The sequence below is a fragment of the Anguilla anguilla genome, chromosome 13 (assembly GCF_013347855.1).
Source record: "Anguilla anguilla isolate fAngAng1 chromosome 13, fAngAng1.pri, whole genome shotgun sequence".
Taxonomy (NCBI): Eukaryota; Metazoa; Chordata; class Actinopteri; order Anguilliformes; family Anguillidae; genus Anguilla; species Anguilla anguilla.
In genome coordinates, this window is record NC_049213.1 from 39,333,002 (window position 1) to 39,357,364 (window position 24,363).

The 24,363-nt window shown below is 45.5% G+C and overlaps 1 protein-coding gene across 2 annotated transcripts; it reads right to left on the minus strand.

Moving 5' to 3' along the window:
* Positions 1-6,668: 6,668 nt before the first annotated feature.
* Positions 6,669-23,573, minus strand: LOC118210759 (protein Wnt-2b-A-like). Of its 2 annotated transcripts, XM_035387168.1 has the most exons (7): positions 23,475-23,573; positions 22,988-23,188; positions 18,045-18,982; positions 14,358-14,578; positions 11,475-11,752; positions 10,178-10,442; positions 6,669-8,194 (listed from the first exon to the last, which is right to left on the minus strand). In XM_035387168.1, the coding sequence occupies exons 3-7, from the start codon at positions 18,239-18,241 to the stop codon at positions 7,965-7,967; spliced, it is 1,191 nt and encodes a 396-aa protein (XP_035243059.1). In that variant the 5' UTR covers positions 18,242-18,982; positions 22,988-23,188; positions 23,475-23,573; the 3' UTR covers positions 6,669-7,964. The 2 variants fall into 2 exon arrangements, with proteins under 2 accessions (XP_035243059.1, XP_035243058.1); XM_035387167.1 differs by lacking the exons at positions 22,988-23,188; positions 23,475-23,573 and adding an exon at positions 20,694-20,805.
* Positions 23,574-24,363: the final 790 nt, after the last annotated feature.

A 24,363-nucleotide genomic window follows, 5' to 3' on the forward strand; every position in this document is an offset into this window, starting at 1 on the left:
CTTTTCTGCAACACGCTCTCCCTTTTTAGAGTAGGCTGTGCATTTTCACTCAGACCACCGCACTCCTTTTGACGGAGACTGAGTGTGTACTGTAGTGGTGACCTCACTGGGGCTTCCAGTGTTTTCCCATGCTAAGCTAAGTATGAAAACGAGGTTGGAGCACGCAAGTCTGACTTTAGAAGGGACGGAGTCCGGCCGCGCGTGTGATCTCTCCACTTGGGTTCAAGTGTGGCGGCGCTGGGGCTGGATGCCGTGTCAGACGCCAGCGATCACGCCTGGGAAAAGTCTCTCCCCGGCGAGCTGTTTACAGACACGTTCCAGCGTGAAGAGGCTCCGGCGGGGGGTCCGTACACATGTTCGGTGTCACCGGGAACCCCAGACGGTTGAGAAACGCGTCGCCTTCGCCTCTTCCAAACATTTCAAAAACAAACAACGGGAAGCAGAGTGGTGCCTCTGAACTGCTGCGCGGAGTAAACAAGTGAGTCCTTAAGGGGCTTATCAGCCGAGGCTCATCCAGGATAATCGCCAGTGTGCTCCTATAAAATGGCTGAGGGTGGTAGAGTGGGGCATTATGGGTAGGGAACTGGGGGGAATTCAGGTTCGGTTCCCCGTTAGGGCACAGCCATTTCACCCCCAAAACAAGATGCTGAACCTGAATTATTCAGTGAATATCCAACCGTGTGAATGGACTGTATGTAAGGAAAGCGAACTGTGTGAGTTTCTCTGTATCTGCTGAATAGCAGAATTAGTAAAGCTCTGATGAAGGCTCATAAACAGTGGCTGATGATGATGAATTTGTGAATCTGTGGCGAATTTGTGAACATCTGTGTTCTTTAGAGGTGTCCAGTCTTATCAGAAAAGGATTGGTGTGGGTGCAGGACTTTGTTTTAGCCCACCACTGCAACATCTGATTTAGATGTTCAACTAATCATGCTCTTCAGTAAAGACCTTCAGTAAGTAGAATCAGGCGTCTTAGGGCTTGACTAAAGCGAAAGCCTGCACCCACTCCGACCCTTTGTCAGATAAGGTTGGACACCCCAGCCACAGAGGCACCTGCTGTGCGGTCAGATAGACCCAGAGGTGGTTGCAGCGGGTCGTTGCGCTGCGATGGGCGCCGCCCGTCACTGACCGGCTGCCTGACCTGGCCTCGGTCTTAGCGCCGCGGTTTCCCACAAACCCCCCCCCAGGCCCTCGCCCCCCCCCCCCCAAGGCCCTCGCCCGACGGCGGTCTGGAATTCCCGTTATCCGTCCAGGCCAGCGCCGTCTGCGTCCCGTCAGCTTGAGGAGTGAACGTCTCCAGAACCTGCACTGCACGAGATGTTCCTCTGCCCTCTGTCACGCTTCACACACACACGCACACACACACACACGCACACACACGCACACACACACACACACACACACCTTGCCTTCTCACCGTTAAACGAGGGAAGGAATGCGGAGCATTTGACCCAGAGTGCTTTGTCCAAGCGGCTGAGCCTGACCCGCTTTGCTGGAAACCCCATTATGACCGCGCGTCTGAAAACCGCTCTCTGTGGGGCACAGGCTGATTTATGCAGGAAAGGACAGAACAGTACGACACACCCATTTGGCAATTTGTGACTAAATAATGGTAAATGGACTGCATTTATATAGCGCTTTTATCCAAAGCGCTTAACAATTGATGCCTCTCATTCGCCAGAGCAGTTAGGGGTTAGGTGTGTGGCTCAAGGACACTTCGACATGCCCAGGGCGGGGTTTGAACCGGCAACCCTCCGACTGCCAGACAATCGGTCTTACCTCCTGAGCTATGTCGCCCCAAATAAGCAAGAGTTATGCGCTTTGCCTAAAAAGATCAGTGTCCCTCAGTCAGACCTGCTTGCGATTATCCGACACCAGGAGGAAGAGGGCAGCAGCTGTAATGCGCTGGTCCCATCTCCATGTCAGCGTTCCTGCATTCACATTATTTGCAGCCATAGAGACTGTAGAGCTCAGCATGAAGCAGGTGGCTGACAACGAGCTCTGGAGGGTCACCAAGCACAGCCTAGTGCACGTGGAGGATCCGCCAGATTACTGCCTCAGGAACAAGGCCGCAGGTGGGTCCAGATCCCCTGAGATACTGCGGAGCCCTGGGGCACCATCACATTTAAGCTTTTAACAGACACTCCAGACATATCCAGAGCAACCTATACAGCTTATATTCTTCACATTCATACAGGTGGATATTTACTGAAGCAGTTCAGGTTAAGTATCTTGTTCAAGGGTACAACAGCAGTGTCCCACCTGGGAATCAAACCTGCAACCTCAGAGTTGTAAGTCCATAACTGCTGTGTTAACCTGCACCCTGTGAAGTGTTTAAATGGGGCTGATCTTTGACAATGGGTGGAAATAGGAGACGGAGCAAATTGTACAGAGCACATTTTCAGAATCAGTCATACTCTTGTTTCAGGAGACCGGACATTTGAGAGGCAATTTTCATCCGTGTTTATTATATCTATTAAGAGTAGACGTCCTGTATTTATGTCTCTTTCCAGACAATTGTGTTATAAATGAAGCAATTCAGGTTAAATTTGTTGTCTGATTCCCTAACCACTGTGCTACCCTGCTGCCCATTAAGCAAGGGTGCATCGCTCAGAAAAACATTTGCAAAGACATTTTTGCCTTTTAACCAGAGCAACTTGCACAGTTTACGCGCTTGTTTGACAGTTTTACGGCTGTAAATTTCACAGAAGCACTTCAGGTTAAGTGCCCAGCTCAAGGGTCGAACGGCAGTGCCCCGCCACGGAATCGAACCCACAGCCCTCGATGATGCTGTGCCCGGTTCTCTAACCACAACGCACCGCACTGCACAGTGTCCTGGATACAGTGCCCTATGAGAGGCATTCCTGTCCCCTGACGCAGAGATAAGGGCTTGTTTTTTTTTTGTTTTTTGATGCGCTAATCCTCCGCTGTCGGGTGCATTCTCTCGCCCCGACTGCAGGGCGTTTTTTCTGGGCCGGCCCGCCCTGTTTGTGAGTACTCCCTCGCAGGTCCCCGTGGGTCATGTAAATATTAGTCCAAACGGCCCTGTAAATCTGACCCGTCCCAGCGGCTCATTATGGACACTATCTCTGACGGCTGCTTCTCCAGAAGAGCAGCCTCGCTCAGGCCCAGACCCAGACTGGCCTTTAAAAAAAAAAAAAAAAAGTTATATAATTTAATATGTGGCCAAATAAGAAACCCAAAATACTGATTTTAATATTTTAATATCAAAATATGTCAAAATGTACTGCATTTATAATAGGATATTACATATTACCACTTTGACAACTACAGCTTTTATGCACATGTAGTTGAGCAATCCTTTATGTAATTTTATAATATAATCCTACATATTTTTTTTTTTGTAAAACAAGGTGCACATAGTGTCCTGATGCTCTAGGACACATTTTTTTTGTAATTAAATATTAACTCTGTAGATTTTCTCAGATTTTTTTTCTTTCTAGCAAGACCCCCCAGAAGTAATCAACCAAGAATGAATAAACAGAGCGGTGCCTGTGGGAGCTGGGCATAGTTAGGGGTTATTCGTGCAAAGAACTCCCTCCTCACACTTTCACCGGGCAGGCAGCCACTGAAAGATACCTGCTCCTGATTGGTGGGTTATCAGGGCGACAGTCCCATAGCAACGGTAAGGCATTGGGAAAAATAACAAAGCAAATAGGACCTTGGCGTTAAGAGCGTTTCATTTATATCAAATTTTGGAGTCATAAATTTGATCTATACTTGAATCAGGGATGGTCAACACAGTTCCTACAGCCATGGGGATGAAAATGTAAAGGAATGAGCAAAAACAAGCAGACCCCTGCAACCCTCTACGAAATGAGCTACAGACCGCTGATCTGGGTGGATTCACAGCGAAGTTAGCGCTATAAAACCCTGCACACACAGGGAGAATGCTCTAAATATGCCTTTAGTGTGGAAACCATCGCTGTATGTTCTCCCAGTAATAACTTCTAATAAGCCGCTTGTCCAGAATTGCTCTGAATGACATTCTTCATATCCAGGGTCAGATGCGTCTTTTTTTTTTTTTTAATTTTTTTTTTACTGTCACCTGGGTTTTGCCACGGCCACAGAATAGTGTTAGAGTGGCAGATGTTTTCTGATAGACCCTTCCCAGTTGTCGACAGTTATTTTGGCTCATTGCAAACACTCAGAAGGGAGGGGTTTTAAATAATCTCGGAAGGGAATATTCATCAATACTTTCCGTGTTTTTCCTGACTGGTACATAAGGGACATGGGGACATAAGGATTAGGGGAGACTGGTTGAGGGGAAAAGACAAGGCGGCAGCAGCGTGTGAGTTTTCCCTTCTTTTTCACAAAGGAACAGACAGAAAACGGTGTCCTGGTACCGAAGGAGGAAACACAGTGAGTCATCAGTACACAGTCGCAGGCAGGATTATCGCTGGATGACTGTGTGACCGCGCTCCCGCGGCAGTGGCAGAGCCATTACGGGAATGCCCGAGTGTCAGACGGATGCTCACGCCCCCATTGCCACAGCGTGACCGCAGCCTGGCCAGGAATGTTCCACCACCCCTTTTAGCAGGTCATCAAAGCAAGAACCCCCATCGACCCTGTCGGAGTTAACCACCCTGCTGTAGAACCCGTTCGTCCGTTCGTTAGTCGGACGTCTGCCCTAGACCCCGCCCATCCCCGGTCTGGCCCCTGCCCCCGGCGTGCCCAGACTGTTCCACCCATCCATGGTATGGCCTCTACCGCCGGCGTGCCTGGGCTGTTCCACCCATCCCCGGTATGGCCTCTACCGCCGGCATGCCTGGGCTGTTCCACCCATCCCCGGTATGGCCTCTACCGCCGGCATGCCTGGGCTGTTCCACCCATCCCTGGTATGGCCTCTACCGCCGGCATGCCTGGGCTGTTCCACCCATCCCAGGTATGGGCCATACCCCTGGCGTGCCCGGATTGTTCCGCCCATCCCCGGTATGGACCATCCCCCTGGCGTGCCCGGATTGTTTCTGTTTCTCATCTGCATTTGGCTGGAATGAACAGTGCAGGTACCAGAGCTGAGGTGGCAGTGAAGCTGGCGTTCGACTCCGCCCGGTTATTTTTAAACTCCCGTGGGACAGCGGTGAACTTTTATTGCGCTTCGATGACATGTAGACGGTCTTGCGTTGTTGAGGGTATGGTTACACTGGCCTTTCACAATAGGCTTCTGGGACCAAAAAAAGCACGGTTTGAGTGGGTCATTAATTCTCTAATTATTTTTCACTGATGTTCTGCTAGAAGAATGCCTTTTGACTGCCAGAGAGTTTGAAAGACCCATCTGATTCAAAAAACACAATGTGTGTGGCGTGCTTGCACTGGAAATTGAACTCTGACGAAAGTCAAATGTTGCAAACACTTCGTCTCGCCTAGATGTGAAAAATTTGTCACAAATGCCCAATTCTATAACTTGTGAAAGCCAGAGAGAGAGTCCATCCTTGACTTGTAATAGCATTCATAAAAATATAATATGAAAAAGCTTCTGATGAAATAGAATAGCCTGTGGAAAAGTCAGTGGAAAAAAAAATTTGTAAAAGTGAAAGTGTAAAAATTGCACAATTGTTTATATGTACTCCCTCAACTTCAGATGTGAAAGCGAAAGTCTGTCTTAGGCCCTGTTTACACTTGGTTTTAAAATGCGTTTCGGTGATCCAAACACAAGTGGACAGCTGAGACACATCGTCGTTCACACCTGTGTCTATCATGCGTCTTACAACGTAAACAGGGTCTTGTACACTTACACACTACACTTATACATAAATGACCAAACATATCTGGACACCCTTTGGTCTGGGGCTGTTTCTCATGGTTAGTTCCAGTAAAGGCAAATATTAATGCTATAGCATACATTGACATTCTAGATGATTCTGTACTTCCCGAACAGTTTGGGGAAGGCCCTTTCCTGTTTCAGCATGACAATGCTCCTGGGCACACAGCATGGTCCATATAGAAATGGATTTGTCAAGAACGGTGTAGGAAAACTTGACTGGCCTGCTCAGAGCCCTGTACCTCAACACCATCCAATGCCTTTGGGATCAATTGGAAAGCCAACTGTGAGCCAGGCCTAATTGCCCAATCAGTGCCCAACTAACTAGTGCTCTTCTGGCTGAATTGAAGCAAATCTGTGCAGCAATGCTCCAACATCTAGTATAAAGCCTTGCCAGAAGAGTGTAGGTTGTTACAGCAGCAAAGGGTGGACCAACTCCATATTAATGCCGATTAATTTTGGATGAGATGTTGGATGTCAGATGTCCACATACTTTTGCCCATGTAGTGTATTTGAATAATCAATGAAAGGGTCATTACAATTACCGGGGTTGGTGTGAAAAAGGAAGGATGAAATTAAGAGATGCGAGACGGAACAACAAAAGTAGAAAGGGAGGTCCAGGAAGAAGCTCGAGAAAGAGGAGGGAGAGTACAGAAATGAATGTTGTATAGAGCCTGAATGCATCTACTAAGAGACATCCGAAGGATACTGAAATCTGAGAAAAATGTAAGTTAATGTTGCAGTTTGACAGTAAAATAACATTGTAAGGTTATTTCTATAGTAGGCCTTATGAGGAATCTGGAAGCACATGATATCTCACTATTTACAAATTCTTTGGAAAGATGTGACACTGAAATATCCCCCCCCCCTCCACCAATAGGCTTTTCATTCTGAGTACCCTAAAAGCAATCACTGAGATCAGTGAAGAGAAGACAGAAGCCATCGGTCATTCAATAATCAAGTCAGGGGTTCTAATGATATATTAAAGCCATATATTTATATATACATCTGTTTATAAAATAAAGAATCCTTTTACACAAGATACACAAGCAAGCCAGAGAACAGAAACAGAGGTCAGCATCCCCCCTGCTGACTGAACAGTTCTTCACGTAAGGCACTAACTGAACAGAGATTTTTTTTATCAGTTAGGAATACAAAAAAAAGTATGTGTAAATGTGTCTAATTCACTCACTCTTCAGCTAATGGCCATAGTGCAGTTTCATCTTCAGAAAAAGACCACGATTCCTTGCTCCGATTCTCCTTTAAGGCCAGTTCAGACCAAAGATTTGTGATTCAATGAGCCGCAACTGGGGACTTTTCAGTGTTCTAAAGCTTTCTGTCTGCGATTAGACAAGTTTAACTGCCTGCAGCATCAAGCGCCATCATCAGACGAGGCGGGTAGTTCCCACTGCTGCAACTTATCTCTGCTGCATCCTAAAATGGTTTCATTGCATCACAAAACATTTGGTCTGAAATTGGCACTACACAGCCTTTTGTCCTTCACGCTTGGCTTCAGGGCAAATAACCAGCTTGTTTGAGCATCACTGGACCATAGACTGATCCCGTTTAGCTCAAGGACAATTATGATGCTTCAACATCTTACTCATTACCACAGACAAGCTCAACCAAACTTCAGAAGCCTTGGTCTCAGTCACATTCTACTGTCTGACATACAATGCACTGAGCAAAGTGGTCGAGTGTACACTCCCTGGTAGAGAAACCAGCAGTCTCCAAAAAATTAAATACACAAAATCATCCCTCTACAACTGCAAAAGGTGAAACTGAAAAAATATATATATTTTAAAGCTTTTTTTTAAAGCAGCTTTTCTGTTTTGTACTTTTCCCACCTCCAAGTAAAAATAAACAAAAACTCAAATGACATATTTCCCCCTCCCAAAAAAAAAACACAAAATGGTCATAGCTTATGAACATACTGTTGCTTGCAGTCCCATAATTGCCCCATTCAAAACAATACAATAAACCAGATCTGCAGGGCACAGGGAGGGGGCTTGTGGGAAATGTGATGTTCTTAGTGCTTTCACAAGGACAGTTAAATAAAGCGACATGACAGGGAAATGAAGTGAGGGGCTGGAACGGGGGTTCTACAATGGTTCTGGACTCTGTCTCCCAGAATGCAATGGCCTGAGGAAAATCCTGATTTGGGGGATGCTGGAGGCAGCCTTCAGGTGTGGTTCAGCCAGTTGACGTGTCTGGGGGCCTTGCAGGTGTGCACGTCCACCGTCTCCTCGCAGTCCTTGCACTCCACCGCGCAGCACCACTTGAACTTGCACTCGCACTTGGTGACGCGTCTGACGCGGGTGGTGTCGTAGCCCCGCCCACAACACATGACCTCGCAGCCATCGCTGCCCAGTGAAGACTTGCTGCAGACACGCCCGGAGGTGCCCAAGGAGCCTGGAAAAAAGTACAAGACAAAGTCATATCATATGCAAGGTTGTGTGTGTGTGCGCGCGTATGTGCGTTGTGTGCATCTTTGTCAGCCAACTTACAGTGAGACAAACAGAAATCAGCTCACCAGCTAAGATCAACAATGCCCAGGTACGATACCTAGATGTTCAAAATGCTGCATACCCATCAGCTGGATACAGTGTTCTGAATTTAATATACTAGTACTGTTTAAGAATAGCAAATAACAGTAACCCATTTATAACAAGCAAATAATGTTCACAGCTGTAATCGGGCCCATGTGCTGCACTGTGTGCCTCTCCTGTGCCTGGATGGTTGTAATGGATTGGCCAATAGGAGAGAGACAGGTCCTCTGTTTTCTTCTTCAGTTTTGAGATTGTTATGATCGCTTTGATGCTCACTCTGATAAATGCAGTCTCACTCAAGTTCATTACCCTTTTATGAAATATGGTTTTCTGTTTGAGAGACCCTGATTAAGGCTGAGTAATTGCAGACCAGCAGTGGCCAGTGTTGCCACATACTGATGATTTAGTGGCGATTTAGCAGACGTAGACTGGGTGGTTATTTTCTCTGCACAGTGTTTCGAAAAACCCCTTGAGGAAAAACAGCTACACAACTCCATTAGGACTGTACTGTAATGCATGATGTAATCCACAGTTCGGCATTCAAAAATGATGTGATGACATCATCGAGCCTGCAGTGGGGAGCGCATTCATCTAGACTGCACGCGGGGTCCATTGGGGTGGAGTATAAATTTTTACAACAGCAGCGCTTTTTTTATTTTATAAATTTGGCACCCAACGTGGGGGCTGTGCATCTCCAATTCCCACTCTAATTTGGAATGGACAATCATCTGCAACCACAGTCACATCCATGCTGCGATCTCCACTGCTGATTCGCGACAGTATAGACATCCACGGTTCTACTCCGGAACACGTGATGTCACCAAATGCTTCTTTTCACACCGCAGACTACAGCTAAGCTTGCAGGGAGTGGAAGTGGAGGAAGACTTTTCATAGGCGGCTGTAGCATGCAGTCCTCGAGTTCCCGATCAACCAGTGGGGGGCACTAACAGCACAGCAAAACAGTTATGGTCTAACCAGTATTTTTACACTTTTCAGTTTCATAATCAAGGTGCCTACTTCTTACAAATTTGCATGTTTCCCATTAAAAATAACAAGGAGATATGGAGAGCTTGCTGAGCTCAGTTCAGCAACCCCACAGATACCACTGAACTGGGTCAACAGAACCCAAACATCAAAGCGCTTTCAATTAGGTGCAACTAGAGCGCAGTGAAAGGTCATGTGACTGTGAACTCTGGTGGAAGAGACGGCGAGCCCCCAGCAGCTGGAGGTTGGGTTAGAGATCCTCCACCTCCTCCCTTTATTTACCTAAAGTCTGACTGCCTCACTACTCAACCGTAAAGACAAACAGCAAAGCTAGCAATTCTGTAGATCACCTGTGAATGATCTTCCCCTCCCAAACTTAATAAAAGCGGCCTTAACTGATGCCAACCATCTATAAGGCAATTGTCTGACAGCACAATGAGTACAGGAAGTTTTTTTCAAAATGGGTTTGGTGTTTATAGAAACCTGGATGAAAATTGCCTCTCACTTGTCTGGTCTTCTGTAACAAGAGTAAGACTGATTCTGAAATTATGCTTTATGTAATTTGCTGCTGATCCTGTTACTACCTATTTTCAAAGATCCACCCCACAAAACACATATTAGCATACTAGTTGGGGAGCTGGACTTCTTAAAACTGTGAGGTTGCAGGTTTGATTCCCAGGTGGGACACTGCTGTTGAACCTTTGAACAAGGGTACTTAACCTGAACTGCTTCAGTAAATATCCACCTGTATGAATGTAAAAAATGCACGCTGTATAAGTTGCCTTGGATATGCATGTCTGTTAGAAGCTCAAATGTAATGGTGCCCCAGGGGTCCACAGTATCTCAGTGGATCCGGACCCACCTGCGGCCTTGTTCCTGAGGCAGTAGTCTGGCGAATCCTCCACGTACACCAGGCTGTTCTTGATGGGCCTGCGGAGCTCCCTGTCAGCCACCGCAAACCCCGTGCCATCCTGGTTCATGGTGACCTCTACAGCCCCGTTGTACTTCTCCCGGAGGTAGTCCCCCGTCGTGCGGAAGTCGGCCATGGCCTGCCAGCACGTCCGGAGCACGCAGGAGCCGCTGACGCCGTGACACTTGCACTCCAGCTTCATAAAGCGCTTCACCGCCTGCAAAGGGCAAAGGGTCACATGACCACGCTATTCTGCTGGACGCTCACTGACTGGAAACATCCGGTGTATGACCATCAGAACTCAAGTACTTGCATGACAACTGACTGATGGATGTGTTTCCACACCATGCCTGGATTCTGCTGTGAATAAACAATCACTGACTAGAAACATCTCGTTGAGGACAATCGGACAATGGGAACTTGAGGAAACGGACCGCAGTACAATTTGTGAATGCATAAACAGTACGAAGGATATTGTGATACACAACAACAGATCTATCATAGCTGACAGGCACCAGGAATCAAGGTGCCATCTTTAAGCAAGTGTTGAAAGGTCCTCCACAGGCATGGAATTACGACCCACTCTCACTGTAGAGTTACCCTGAACGAGACATAAAGATTAAGGATGTTCTCCTGGAATTGTTAAATAATTTGTCTATATTTCCTTGGCACACATTTATTCCTTCACCTCAGTTTTGGCCAAGAAAACCTATCCTTTGGAAACTCACCAAATGAACTGCGATTACTTCACACTTTCAGTATGTGAGTGAGTGAGTTGCCTCACACATCACTGGAGAAAGGAGGAAAGCAGAGGACTCAGTCTAGCTTATAATACATAAAATATAAGCTGTAAACTGGTCACTCGGAACCTCAGTGTCTGTAGGTTTCTACTCCGAGAGACTCTACACCAGTGGTAACCAACCTTGTTCATGAAGATCTACTTTCCTGTAGGTTTTCATTTCAACCCTAAGAAAGAACATCTCATTCAATAGCTGGAGATCTTGTTGAGCTGCTAGTTAGTAGAATCAGGTGTGCCAGATTAGGATTGAAATGAAAACCTACAGAATGGCAGATCTCCAGGAACAGGGTTTGGCAGCCCTGCTCTACACAGGCTGATTCAGAATATTCATCATCTTCCCTGAACCAGTTGCTGGAACCCCTGCTGAACGCTCTGCTTTATTACAGTACTGTACTGAGCATCCCATGTGACCAGACGGTTGACCTCAGAGGTCACGGGGGGGTCACCCACCGTCCTCCCGCAGCGGTTGTTGTGCAGGTTCATCAGCGCCCGCGCATCCCGGACCGCCCGTTCCCGCGCGTCCACGAACGCCTTGGCGAACTTGATGCCGTAGTTGACGTTGTCGCTGCAGCCGCCCCAGTCGAAGTTGCCCCGGTCGTCGCTGGCGCGGCCCCTCTTGTGGGGGTCGCAGCTGCAGATCTTTAGCTCCCCCTGGCTGCAGGCCCGGGTAATGGCGTAGACCACTCCGGCCGAGGAGATGGCGTACACGAAGGCGGCTTCGCGACTGCCTGTGGAGGACAAACCATGACCAGAAGCGCCCGTCAACCACCGACAATAAAGTGCATTATGCATGTACATGAGTGTCTGCTACATTATATTCATTTACCGGATGCTCACCTCAAGAGCATCTTACATGAGAAACATAAGTGCATTCACCTGATTCATATGAGCAATAGAGCCAGATCTGACTAACAACTTTCACAGAGCAGCTTGTACAGATGCTAAATCATGAAAGCACCAAAGAAGCTAACTATGTTAACCAGGAATCAAAGTTCAAATTCTGTGCATACAACACGATGGTTCCAATTTAAACAAAAATAACCACAGACATGTAAATGCAATGTCAGGGTTGTCAGGTGGATCATTGAACGAACAGGCATATCACTGCTCCATTTTAAATATTATTATATGTGTAAGTCGACTCAGATGTTAAATGCTCTACTCTATAAACTGTTTAGAGATATCCTTCTGATACCTAATTTATCACTGCGCTTGTGTATTTTGATGGAAAGACGAGAATTGTGTTCTTGGATCCAAGCGGTCTGCTGCTACGTTTGCGTGAGCCATGATTGATGAGGACCGGCACAGTAAATGAGTTTTCATAGAAGCCTGGGTTGTGTATATTCTGTGCTTCTATCTGTGGTTCTGTTCCAATTGATTAAACAGGCCAGTGAATGCACAGTGCTGGTTTTATTTCTGCATCAAGTTCTCTGAGATTTCAGAAGCTTAAATGTTTTTTTTGTTTTTTTGCCTGTGTTGCATGCTCACTAAATAAGTAAAATATACTGAAGATCAGTGAGACCAATCAGATGCAGTCTCATTTTACACGCACCACATGCAGTATAGTTGTAATAATACACACAGGATTTGCCATAGTAAGAGCATCGAGAGAAATGCGTGCATACTATCTCCCACCAGTGAAATATTTTTTCCCGCTTTTATCATTTGTATACCTTATACATTGACTCCTCATACAGTTCAGCAAAAAGCAAAAATAAGTAGCACTTGCAGTTCTAAACTTAATTGAACTTAAATGAAGGTTAAGGATAAAGCAGATTGTAGGGTTGTTTTTATTTTGTTTGCTTCTTGATGAAAACAAACATTTGTTTGGAAACAGTAACTCCAGTTCACCTTCTTCTTCTCATGAAATACAAAACGTCTGTAGACAGAATCAAGAACCCATCAAGCTATTCCAGAATCATCTGAGAGATGTGCTGTAGATAGTTTAACAAACCTGCTAAACCATTATCAATCGATTCAATGAATGATGTTTAGAGACGTATAGCAAGCAATGTCCTTGGCTTTTTAATAGTCATGCAGAAATAAGAACCCTTGGTGTGAAATGTCTCATTTGAAAGATGGCACCCAGAATATTTATGGACGAGGCTTAAATTCAGCATCAAGAGAAGCTGTTAGAGTATGATAAAGTAAAAAAGTAAAAAGTATTAAACCTACTGAACCTTTCCCTCCCAGCGGAAATGCTATAGCCAAATGTGCAAAGTATTGAGGTGATTCTGAACCAATGGACACTATATCAATCAAGGCCTAGGGCTTAGCGGGATGTTAAATGGTAGTGAATATGGCGGTAATTGATAATGGCGACAAACGAGCAAACTGGCAGCCGCAGGGGTTGAAATATTTCCACCATTCCGTTAGCTTCAGGCCGTCCGTCAGAAACTATGAGCATCCAGGGGTCAGAGCTACTCTGCAGCGTTCCAGTGATAGATATTAAAGGATGATTTACGTGCTTCCCTGTCTGGCACACTCACATGCACATACACACTTGCACTCACACACACGTGTGCGCGGACGCATACACACATGTACACACACACACACACACACACACACACACACACGTACCCTCCTCACACACACACATACCAGACAAGCTCTCCTGCCAAGCAATGTACCCTTGAGTTACATCACTGTCAGAATGCAGGGAGCCTGATCCGGGCTGCATGTGACCGTATCGTCCGCACCTGTGCGTGCACACACACACTCACTCGCACACGCGCTCACACACACTCACTCACTCGCACACGCACTCACACACACACACACACACTCACTCGCACACGCGCTCACACACACTCACTCGCACACACGCTCACACACTCTCACTCACACACACATACACGCACACACTCACTCGCACACGCGCACACACACACACACACACTCACTCGCACACGCGCTCACACACACTCTACTTACTCATACTCACACACTCACAGACACTCACTCGCACACGCGCTCACACACACTCTACTTACTCATACTCACACACTCACAGACACTCACACGCGCGCACACACACACACTCACTCACTCGCACACGCACTCACACACACTCTACTTACTCATACTCACACACTCACGGACGCACACACACTCACGGACGCACACACACATACACACACACTCACTCACACACACACTCACTCTCACTCACACACGCACACACACATACACGCACACACACACACTCACTCACTCACTCACACTCACTTACACACGCACACACACACTCACACATACACGCACACACACACACACACACACACTCACTCACACACGCACACACACATACACGCACACACACACACTCACTGCGCAGCATGACGCGTCCAAAGACGGTGTGGTCGCGGTCGAGCGTGCTGCAGTTCCAGCGGTGGTGGCGGAACTGGTGCTGGCACTCGTGGATCCACTCTTTGGCTCCCCGGCCGATGGACTGCATGATGTCCGGGTGCCTCTGGCACAGCTGCCGCTGCTTGTTCACCAGGCCTGGGATGTTGTCACAGATGACCCCCGCTCCCAGTGCGCCAATGTACCTGTGGGACAGAACATACTGTCACAACACCGCTAAAGCTAACTATCGTCAGGTCATAAAATCACATCTAAAGTATGACTAATGTGACTAATGTGTGTGCAAGGTCGACAGCCTATTTTAGGAAATTATAGTTCAATTTCTTCCGCTCCCTTAGATGTATTGTAGGATGGCACAGCAAACTGAATGTCTTGTAAAATGTATTCTATAACACTTGCATAGAATTGTGTTCTTATAATTTATTTAGCCAATAATTAAAAATAATGCATTTTTCTGGACACCAGGAAACCCTTGAATCTTTTGTTGACCTTAGCAAGTCAAGGCCAATGTCTCATATGAGATACACTGTGTCCTACAATGCAGTGTCCCCATCACTGGGCAGCAGTACTGGTGTTCTAACTGGCCCAATGGGAAGATCAGTTCTTGCTGGCTCTACCACCAGTGCCAGCAGCAGCCCGGATCAGTTGTTTGACATGTGGATGGGTTTCCCAATTGAGCCAACTTCTGCCATAACAGATAAGAGGGAAGAAGGCTGGTGGGGCTGGATTAGAGATCACTTGCTTATATACCGTTCAAGAATTCAACAATACACACCTACAGACTTTTCACTACAAAACAAGACCAGGTCAAAACCTAGTATATAGCTGGACCTCTCCGGCCGACCAATGGTGTAACTTCATAACTCGGCCAACCAATGGTGTAACTTCATCACTCATTCACTCTGTCTGATCACTCAGTCACAGACGTTCGCATTTGTAGGGCTGGCCCCGCTGTTGCGGTCCAGCCAAATAGTTCACCGGGATTAGTCGAACTTAAATTTAGTTTGTACTCTGAAACTGAATGTGTGCAGCAAGCATGCAGCGGCAATTCACCGGAGTGGTTCGCCAGTGAAAGCACTGCAGTGTCAGGATCTCACAGCGCCCACGAGGCTGCCGTAAGCCGGCACATTTAGACAAAGTCAAGATACGGAACCCAACACACTGAGCGGATGAGGAATGTAGCACAGTGGGTAAGGAACTGGGCTTGTAACCGAAAGGTCGCAGGTTCGATTCCCGGGTAGGACACTGCCGTTGTACCCTTGAGCAAGGTACTTAACCGGAATTGCTTCAGTATATATCCAGCTGTATAAATGGATACAATGTAAAATGCTATGTGAAAGTTGTGTAAGTCGCTCTGGATAAGAGCGTCTGCTAAATGCCTGTAATGTAATGTAATGAATGACACCTTCGTGGGGCTGCATCCCTGAGACTGAAAGCCACGGTGCGGTTAACGTGTCATCGTGCCAGGGCTCGCTCCCATGAGCCTTCATTCTCATTGTCATGGTAACGATCAAACTGCGCTGGAGACGGGGAGCGGTTTCTCCTGGTTCCTGTCGGCTTCCCCCAAAATCCCTCCTGGCAGTGCTACCGTACGGAAGCAGCGTTTTGTTGTTTCAAATATTTTTATGGGCTTTTTATAGCTTTATTGGACAGGACAGTGTAGAGAGACAGGAAGAACAGGGAAGAGTGAGGGAGACACATGCGACAAAGGTCGCGCGGTTGGACTCGAACCGCCGATGTCGCGGCTCGTAATGAGCATGTGGACAGTGCTCTACAGGCTGTGCCACGAGACTCCCCAGCAGTGCGTTTACTCTTCTGTCAGACAGCAAGCGGTCAAGACAAACCTGGTTTTGTCTGCTTCAGCTACGGTCGAGAAACGGGCAGCCCGGGGTGCTGAAACACTACTTATCTAAACCATCATGATGACAACTGCTTCTCCCCAACTCTGAATTATGGAGAGAGAAATGCACACAATACTAACCAGAATGGAAATCGGAAACCAATCGTATCATGGAGGTTCATTCATAGCCATTTTTCTTGCGAAGGAGAATATACTGTACCTCTAAAATGTGTCATTTAATTGCTGACAACCTTTCCATACTATTATATTTCACAGCGGTGTTCAATGTTAGAAAAATGTTGCTGGAACACATACTTAGCCAACAGCGATTTACTACTTAAATGTACACTTAACCTTTAATCACGTGGTCCTAGCTGACATGATCTTCTGGAGATATTAACTTGGGCTTAAATAATGAGCTCATTCATGACTGCTGACCCAAATTTGCAGTCAAGCATACCAGAAAAGAGACTATAAAAAAAAAAAAAGTCATGCAAAAAAATTCCAAACGAAACAGATTCATTCTGGCACAATACAAACTAAAAGCACCTTGGATATGTTTTACGTTATCCAGGTTCCTGTAGGATAACTCGGCATCGTTTCTAAGCAACCTAGATATACAACCATTCTACAGCGGGACAACAATGGACAGGACTTACCGCAGCGGTCATCTGCTTTTTAGGAAAACAGAAACAGTTTTAATTGCGCAAAGCTGCATGCTGCAAGTTTCCCTTTTACTCCACAGGATTAATGTGAGCAGGTAAAAGCCAAGACACTGTGCCAGCAAAACTCTTCTGGACCACTCCTTAAAATTCTGCTCCTTCGTCATCCTGCACTTATTTTTAAAATACCAGTCAAAACCGCTTCTTCATCCACAAGGCAAAGACAATGTGGGCTGGCCTGATGAAATGTTTTCAGGCATGAAAAATAAGCTTTCAAACTATGATCCAGAAACATCTGGTGGTGAAGACCTCAACATGTTGAATGTCTACATTAACTGTGTAAACATAACACAACCATGTCCTTTCAAATTTCAATCAAAATAATAGCGCACCTATGTTGTTAAATCGCACTCATCATATAATAATAAGCAAGTGTTAAATCACATCTAACAAAACCCAATGACTTGCCACTGACAATTGTCATTTATATTTGTCCTGCAAATTTAACAATGAGTGTCACATTATAAGGAACATTCATAACAACAAGTAATTATAAACAAAGTCATGCAATTGTTGCTTTAGCATGCGTTGAATGTGACATAACCTCAAAAATGAATCGATTATTTATAACTGGTCTGGTGCATCTAGAATATTCGTCCTGCTGATCCTTCTCATGTATTGTATTCTGATAACCAGTTAATGAGGTGTGGAAAGACGTATAGGGTGCCTTTATGCAAGTACAACCATTACAGACATTTATTTACCCCTCTCTCAGTAACACCCATTAATAACCCACTGGAGGTGGATAGACAAATTGGTAGATATAGATGACAAATTGGCATACCGATTGACCGACTATAATATGAGATGGTGATGTGAGTATGTTTATATTGTAATGTATGAAACTGTGAATGTGAAATGTGAGATGTCTTGTTTTTCTTTTATGCAGTAGGATGTCTCTGATCCAAGACATTTTCTCCCTTGGGAGACAATAAAGTAAACCTTAACCTGAAATGTTCAACATCTCCACGACCTACTCACAAGGATGCAGATACTAAACCATCAAAAAGAACAACCTGCCATAGACTCTTTCACTTAGCAGCGAACAAAATACATACAAAAAGTATCTGTGAGAGAAAAAGTACTTACCACCACGAAGAATCCACTCTGGGTGTGAACAACAAAAGAAGCAATATAAAGGCAACGTATAGCCTTGAGGTAGCGTGTGAGCCTTCCGAAGAGGATACCAGGTTTCTCGATGTGCGCCTTAATCCCAATCCGCTGGTGGCTCCCGAGGCGTCGCTGCGATTCCTAGAAAAGCCTCGCGCTTTACTTAAACCGAACATTTTACAACCGTTTTCCAGCGAACAAAAGAAACGCTCCTTTGTCGTTTGATTTCCGTCAGCGCCGGTCAGCTGTAACGGTCGGTAACATTTTCTTCAAGTGAACAGCTCCGTCCTACGTCGTAAAAACGCGGTGTTTATTAGATTCACGCACCTGACATGTTCATTTACAATACCGTGTGAATTGTGTACCTGTATTCCATCCAAGTTACCAGGTAGTGAAAAGCAACGCTCATAATCCAAGTCAGAGGGGCTGCGCCGCCAATGTAATTTATCAGGACTTTTGGAAGTAAACGTCGCCTCAGTTATGTTCCATTTTCTCTGACAAAACACAGTACTCCCGAATTGTTTGGCCAGATGTGTCATTTTCTTTGATATTACGCATGGCTCCCTTTGTTGATGCAGGCGAAGAACAAAATATCGCTGGACACTTTGGCAACTGATCCTTTTTTTCCCAATTTGATATTTCTCGTTGTCTAGCCTACTGACAGTAATCAGTCCCCGTCAGTGATAAACCCACGTTCTGAACTGAAGAAATTCTGAGAAAAAAAGCAACCAAAAAACAACTGTAGGGGCGGCGGGGAACTAAACCGGACAGCTCTCTTGCCGCTCTGTTCTCATTGGGTTCAACCAGCGGGGGTCGAAGGGGTGTCTTTGGTTGGGGTAGTGGGGTATGCTGCTGTCCCCTAATCTTCGGGCAGGAACGGAGAGATGCAGAAAATGACGGCACTATATCACCTGACCCTGCCAGAAACAAATGCAAACAGTCAGACGAGCTGCCTTTTGAAAGACGCCAACACAAGTGCTGAAAGAATGACGCCGCACACTTGCATGCAGGCTGTGGGTCCGCTATTCATGACCACGCCCAGAAATTTCGATAATTCATTCAGTGCGATAATTCAGATCAGACATGGATCAGTGTTGTCCGTAGATTGATTAAATGTTAAACTTGTAAAGTTAATTTAAATAAATAATAGTACAATTTACAATTTGGCCATTTAACATCGTTTAAAAAAACCACTCGCGTTGGTGATAATGAAAGCTTTCGCTCAAAATTAATTCAAAAAGTGGCATAATTCTTTGCAATCAAATGTTAGAAAACCAGCCACTTTTACGCAGATGAATGAATTTTGCGAGATGCTTTGTGAAACTTGTGTCAAGATATTATACATAATGAATGACGAACTACACATTAATTATTTTTTGAGAAAATACACGTCAAATGTATATTTACAATCAACGCTATCATCAGGGACATTTAGCTGCATACTCTGGGACACGTTCAAGCAAAGCTTCCAATAAAGAACAAACACCACGCACAACTTTCGCAATAACTTTCGATGTTAAAAGTGAAGAAAAATAATTAAAAGGCGTCCTAAATTCGTTATCACGAAATGTAAATAGATGGTGGCGGTTTTGTTTTCCTACAACCACTGAAGTATTGTGCATGTTCTGGACTCTGATAATATGTGCACAACGTAGAACCGTACATAAGCTGGTCTTCTAACCAACGCGCAAATATTGTGCCACTGCGCGCAAGGCACAGAACTAAGGCGCATATCAAACAAGGTAGTCCTCAATGTCAAGTTCTCAGAATAGTTCGTGAGATAGATGTTCTGGCCGGCAGTTCACCTGAACGCAGTTCTGAGAATGAGCCCTGGTTGGGATTCTCTACACTAAAACAGCTGCAGATTGTAACATCGGTTTAAGACTGGATGCAATGCTCCTGGATTTTAAAATACAAAACACAAATATTTGGACAATGTTTGCCATCGCGCGTAAACAAAAACAGTTATTTTTTAAATAACCGAGTGCAGCGGTTATGATTTTGTATGTCTGGTTAGAGCTCTAAAGACAAGAAAAACAACAGTATGCTTTCACCAGCTGTTTCGAAACGGAACCAATGCCCCAAATGAACACAACGATTACTCGTAGGCCTAACGCACATTAATTTGTCTGAATGTAAAAAATAAAAACCACTCACAATTTTTTATAACTGACTGATTCAAATACCTAGTCCCTGAGTGTTGTTAAATTAAATAGACTAATTAAAACGATTTAGTCTTAAATGCTTTCAGTAACGCTAACTTTATTTCTTAAACGTAAGAAAGGAGCACAGAAGTCCGCCCTTGAGCTAACTAAAATGTGCCTAAAATTTTACTCTTTTTTCGTTGACTTCCTCAATGAATTAATCTTTATGGATTGGTATATTTTTGGTTTAAAAAAAATAATCAGGCTAATAAATATTTTGATTTATTAGCAATTCTAGATGGCACTAAAATTTTATCTGCTCCTTGTTTTCCATGCTATCAACCCCGACGACACCAAAATACGTTTACTTCTGAATTGTAGGAAAGATGCGGCTTTTGGGGTAACAGATTACGATGAACGAACATGAGCCAACGATGTTTGGCGGACTGTTTGACAACTAACTGGGAAATTAAAATGAACTTACTGAAACAGGAACATCGAAGACCAACTCCGGCAACTGAGGCCTGAGCTGGTAAAAAGCCTGTAGCCTGCACAGGAGCGCGTCACACTGCCCCCGGACACCAGGCGGTTACAACTGACCAAGGTAGGTCGAGTAAACAATGTAAATCACGCGCGGAGATTACATGCATGCTCAAGATTAAAATGACGACAGTGATAATGAAACCTTTTTTTTTTGCCTGGTATATTTTGGCACTTTACTGTTGCTTAGGAAACTACATGGACTGAACCCGCTGCCATCTTTTCGGTGGACTAAGTATGTTCCGCATGCTATTTGCTAAATCGATCTAACAAGATAACACGTTTCTTGTTTAAAAATATAAAGGCACAGACTAGTTTTGTTATATTTGGAAAACCTGTGCACGATAACGCAATGGGGAAAGACACAGTCAGACCCTCCACCTACTCCCTATAGTAAGGATAATGATTTTTTTTTACATACATATTTTCCTCCAAAATTAACTAGGTTAACTAGGACTATATCATGGACCCCAAACTTTGGTCTTGGGGAGCTGCAGTGTGCCGACTCTTTAGATAAATGAATGACTTAAAATTAAGCACTTAAGTGCAGGAACACATCACAATCCAACAGCCGCTGTGGCCTTCCAGGATTTGAGTTGGAGATCCCTGGACTAGATTATGTCTTGAGAGAAATTTGGGTTTTCATATTTGAGGGCAGTGAGGTCTGATAAACACATTCAATTAATGTAGTTTTGTTTTGTTTGTTGTTGCATTTTAAATAATTTTAGCAGTAAATAATAAGTAGTCAAGGTGTAAATGCGGGTTATTTTTATTCTTTTATAATGTCTGATGAATGAGCGTGTGGCTACAATTTTAAGACTTGAAAAAAGTGCTCTGTCACACTCAGAACAGAAAAAATGTTTAGTGGATTATTTCAGGAACTGGAGGGGAACAACCAGGGAACCTATTTTTAATCCAGTAAGCCCATTATTCATTTATTTTGGGAACTGACATTGCCATTGCCATTGCCCACAAGTATGGTTCATGGCTTATTTCACAGTATGAATTAAAATAAGTAGAAACAATTTTATTTCATATTGCCTTCAACTGAACAATGACATGTTTTTTTTCCTTAACATCCTGCAATCGGTTGTATTTCATAGTTACTAAATTAGGCTTAATAATGAAAATAGTTATGGGCCATTTTAATACAGAGAGCTTGGAGGTGAGGTACCTGAGGTGTACCTGGTACTCTCTTTAATCAAGGACTCTGTGTCAGTGACTTGTTTTACCTTGCGCACAGGCAGCACGCTGGCCAGTGTGAAAACAAAAAAAAACGACACCCAAAAACTGTCAGTAACCCGAGAACCGGACTTCCCCTGTAGCACTGAGGGACAGCTCCATCTATCCTAAAAGCAGCGCTGCGGGCTGAGAGAAAGAACCCCATACCCAGCCAGCTCTGATCTGAGGCTCTGAATGACGTCCAGGGAATGGGGCCGGGGCTGGGACGCAGGTATGCGGGCGGTGAACCTGATCTCTGTGTGTCAGCGCGTGTATTTTGGGGCCCCGGGGGGGCGAAGGGGGGGGGGGGGGGGGGGTCAGTGCAGGTGGTTCCCCGCCTGCCCACCTGTTCGCTCCAGAGCTCGCCGTGCTTGTGGAGGAATGCTATGGGGAGCATCGCTGGCAGACGCAGACGCTTTTACAAAGATAGTCTCTGACCTCACTGTCATTTTAATGGGTAATCGCCCATCGTGGCTGTGTGGCACAAGGACGTCTGGCTGTGTGTGTCTGCCCTCTCCGAATCCCTGCTCTTTATTAAACCTGTGAGTACCGTGAGATGGCTGTGTGTAGCTGCCCTCTCTGAATCCCGTCCTGCTATCTGCTCTTTATTAAACCTGTGCAGTATTCATTTTCTTTAAAAAGTTTTTTTAAATAAAGTCATCCATTTTAAAAGAATGACCCGGTATAATTTGAGTACCGTTAACCTTCCTTGTTTCCTAATTGCAGTTTTACGTTTTTAGGTCATTTAACGTGGTTTTGAGAACAACTGAAACGTTGCGTTCCAGGCAGCAGCTTCCCCGTTTTAGAGCAGAGCACCGCCAGAACTTTAAAAAAAAGCTTCTTTGAGGATTTTCCAGCTCAGGACTTCATGCCGGACACCGTGTGTGGCAGGGCTCTGGTACAAACCGTAAGCACGGGCTGCATGAATGTGCGGGTTCACTTTAATCAGCACAAATCCACGAGCATTAGTCCTAAACCAAAGCAAAGGTCGAAAGCTATGCATCATACTATAAATACCGCAGAGCAGGCTGATGTGGTGCAGGAGGTTGAGGATGGCGGATTTTCCCATTTGGTAGACTTTCGTAGCTTAAAGGATCTGCGGCATCTTACTCGGTTCATCATCTTGTATTTATAGCTCTGTTGAAGACAGTCACGCCTTTTCTCAGTTCCATGGTTACCAGGTTTAGGATTCCTGTCTCCTGCAACCTGTAGTTAATTCTGTGAATATAAGACAAGGAAGGAATTGGTTAATGCTGTGTGTTTCCTCTTGCCCTGTCACACACACACACACACACACACACACACACTTGCAAACTCACAGATTTGCATACACACGTATACACAAACACACTTGCATACTCACACACACACACACACACACACACACACACACACGCTTACATACACACACTGACACCCACATGCTTGCGTACACACACTCTCACCCACACCCACACACACACACACACACATACCAGACAAGCTCTCCTGCCAAGCAATGTACCCTTGAGTTACATCACTGTCAGACTGCAGGGAGCCTGATCCGTTCCGCATGTGACCGTGGCTTTCTTTGTCCCGGAGGCCGGATGGGTCGCATTGTGCTGTGATGTCCCGGGTTGAGTTGCATTGTGCTCTGATTTCCCGGGATGAGTCGCATTGTGCTCTGATGTCCCGGGTTGAGTCGCATTGTGCTCTTATGTGCTGGGTTGAGTCGCATTGTGCTCTGATGTCTCTGAGCGGGGATGAGTCGCATTGTGCTCTGATGTCTCTGAGCGGGGATGTGTCGCATTGTGCTCTGATGTCTCTGAGCGGGGATGTGTCGCATTGTGCTCTGATGTCTCTGAGCGGGGATGAGTCGCATTGTGCTCTGATGTCTCTGAGCGGGGATGAGTCGCATTGTGCTCTGATGTCCCGGGATGAGTAGCATTGTGCTCTGATGTCTCTGAGCGGGGATGAGTCGCATTGTGCTCTGATGTCTCTGAGCGGGGATGAGTCGCATTGTGCTCTGATGTCTCTGAGCGGGGATGAGTCGCATTGTGCTCTGATGTCTCTATACTATTACAGACTCTTAGAGGCTGGAGCATGCCACTGAGTTCCACCATTTACAGTTAAGACCTCCGGCAGGTCAGAGATCACAGACCTCGTGACATTAACTCCCCCCCTCCCCCCCTTCAGCTGTAGACTTAGGTACAGAGGCAGTGCCGTACGCTGACTGGATCCTTCTCTCGCCACTGTCTGTGACCCAAAATATTTGAGACGGAGACAAAAAAAATAGTGAATCGGACTCACACAGCTGATTCTTCTCATTTCTTGTCATTTCCAACATTTATAAATTTCCCCCGAATGCTGCTGGGGTGGGAAAATGTAGGGTGAGGTTTTGCAACCATTTCTGT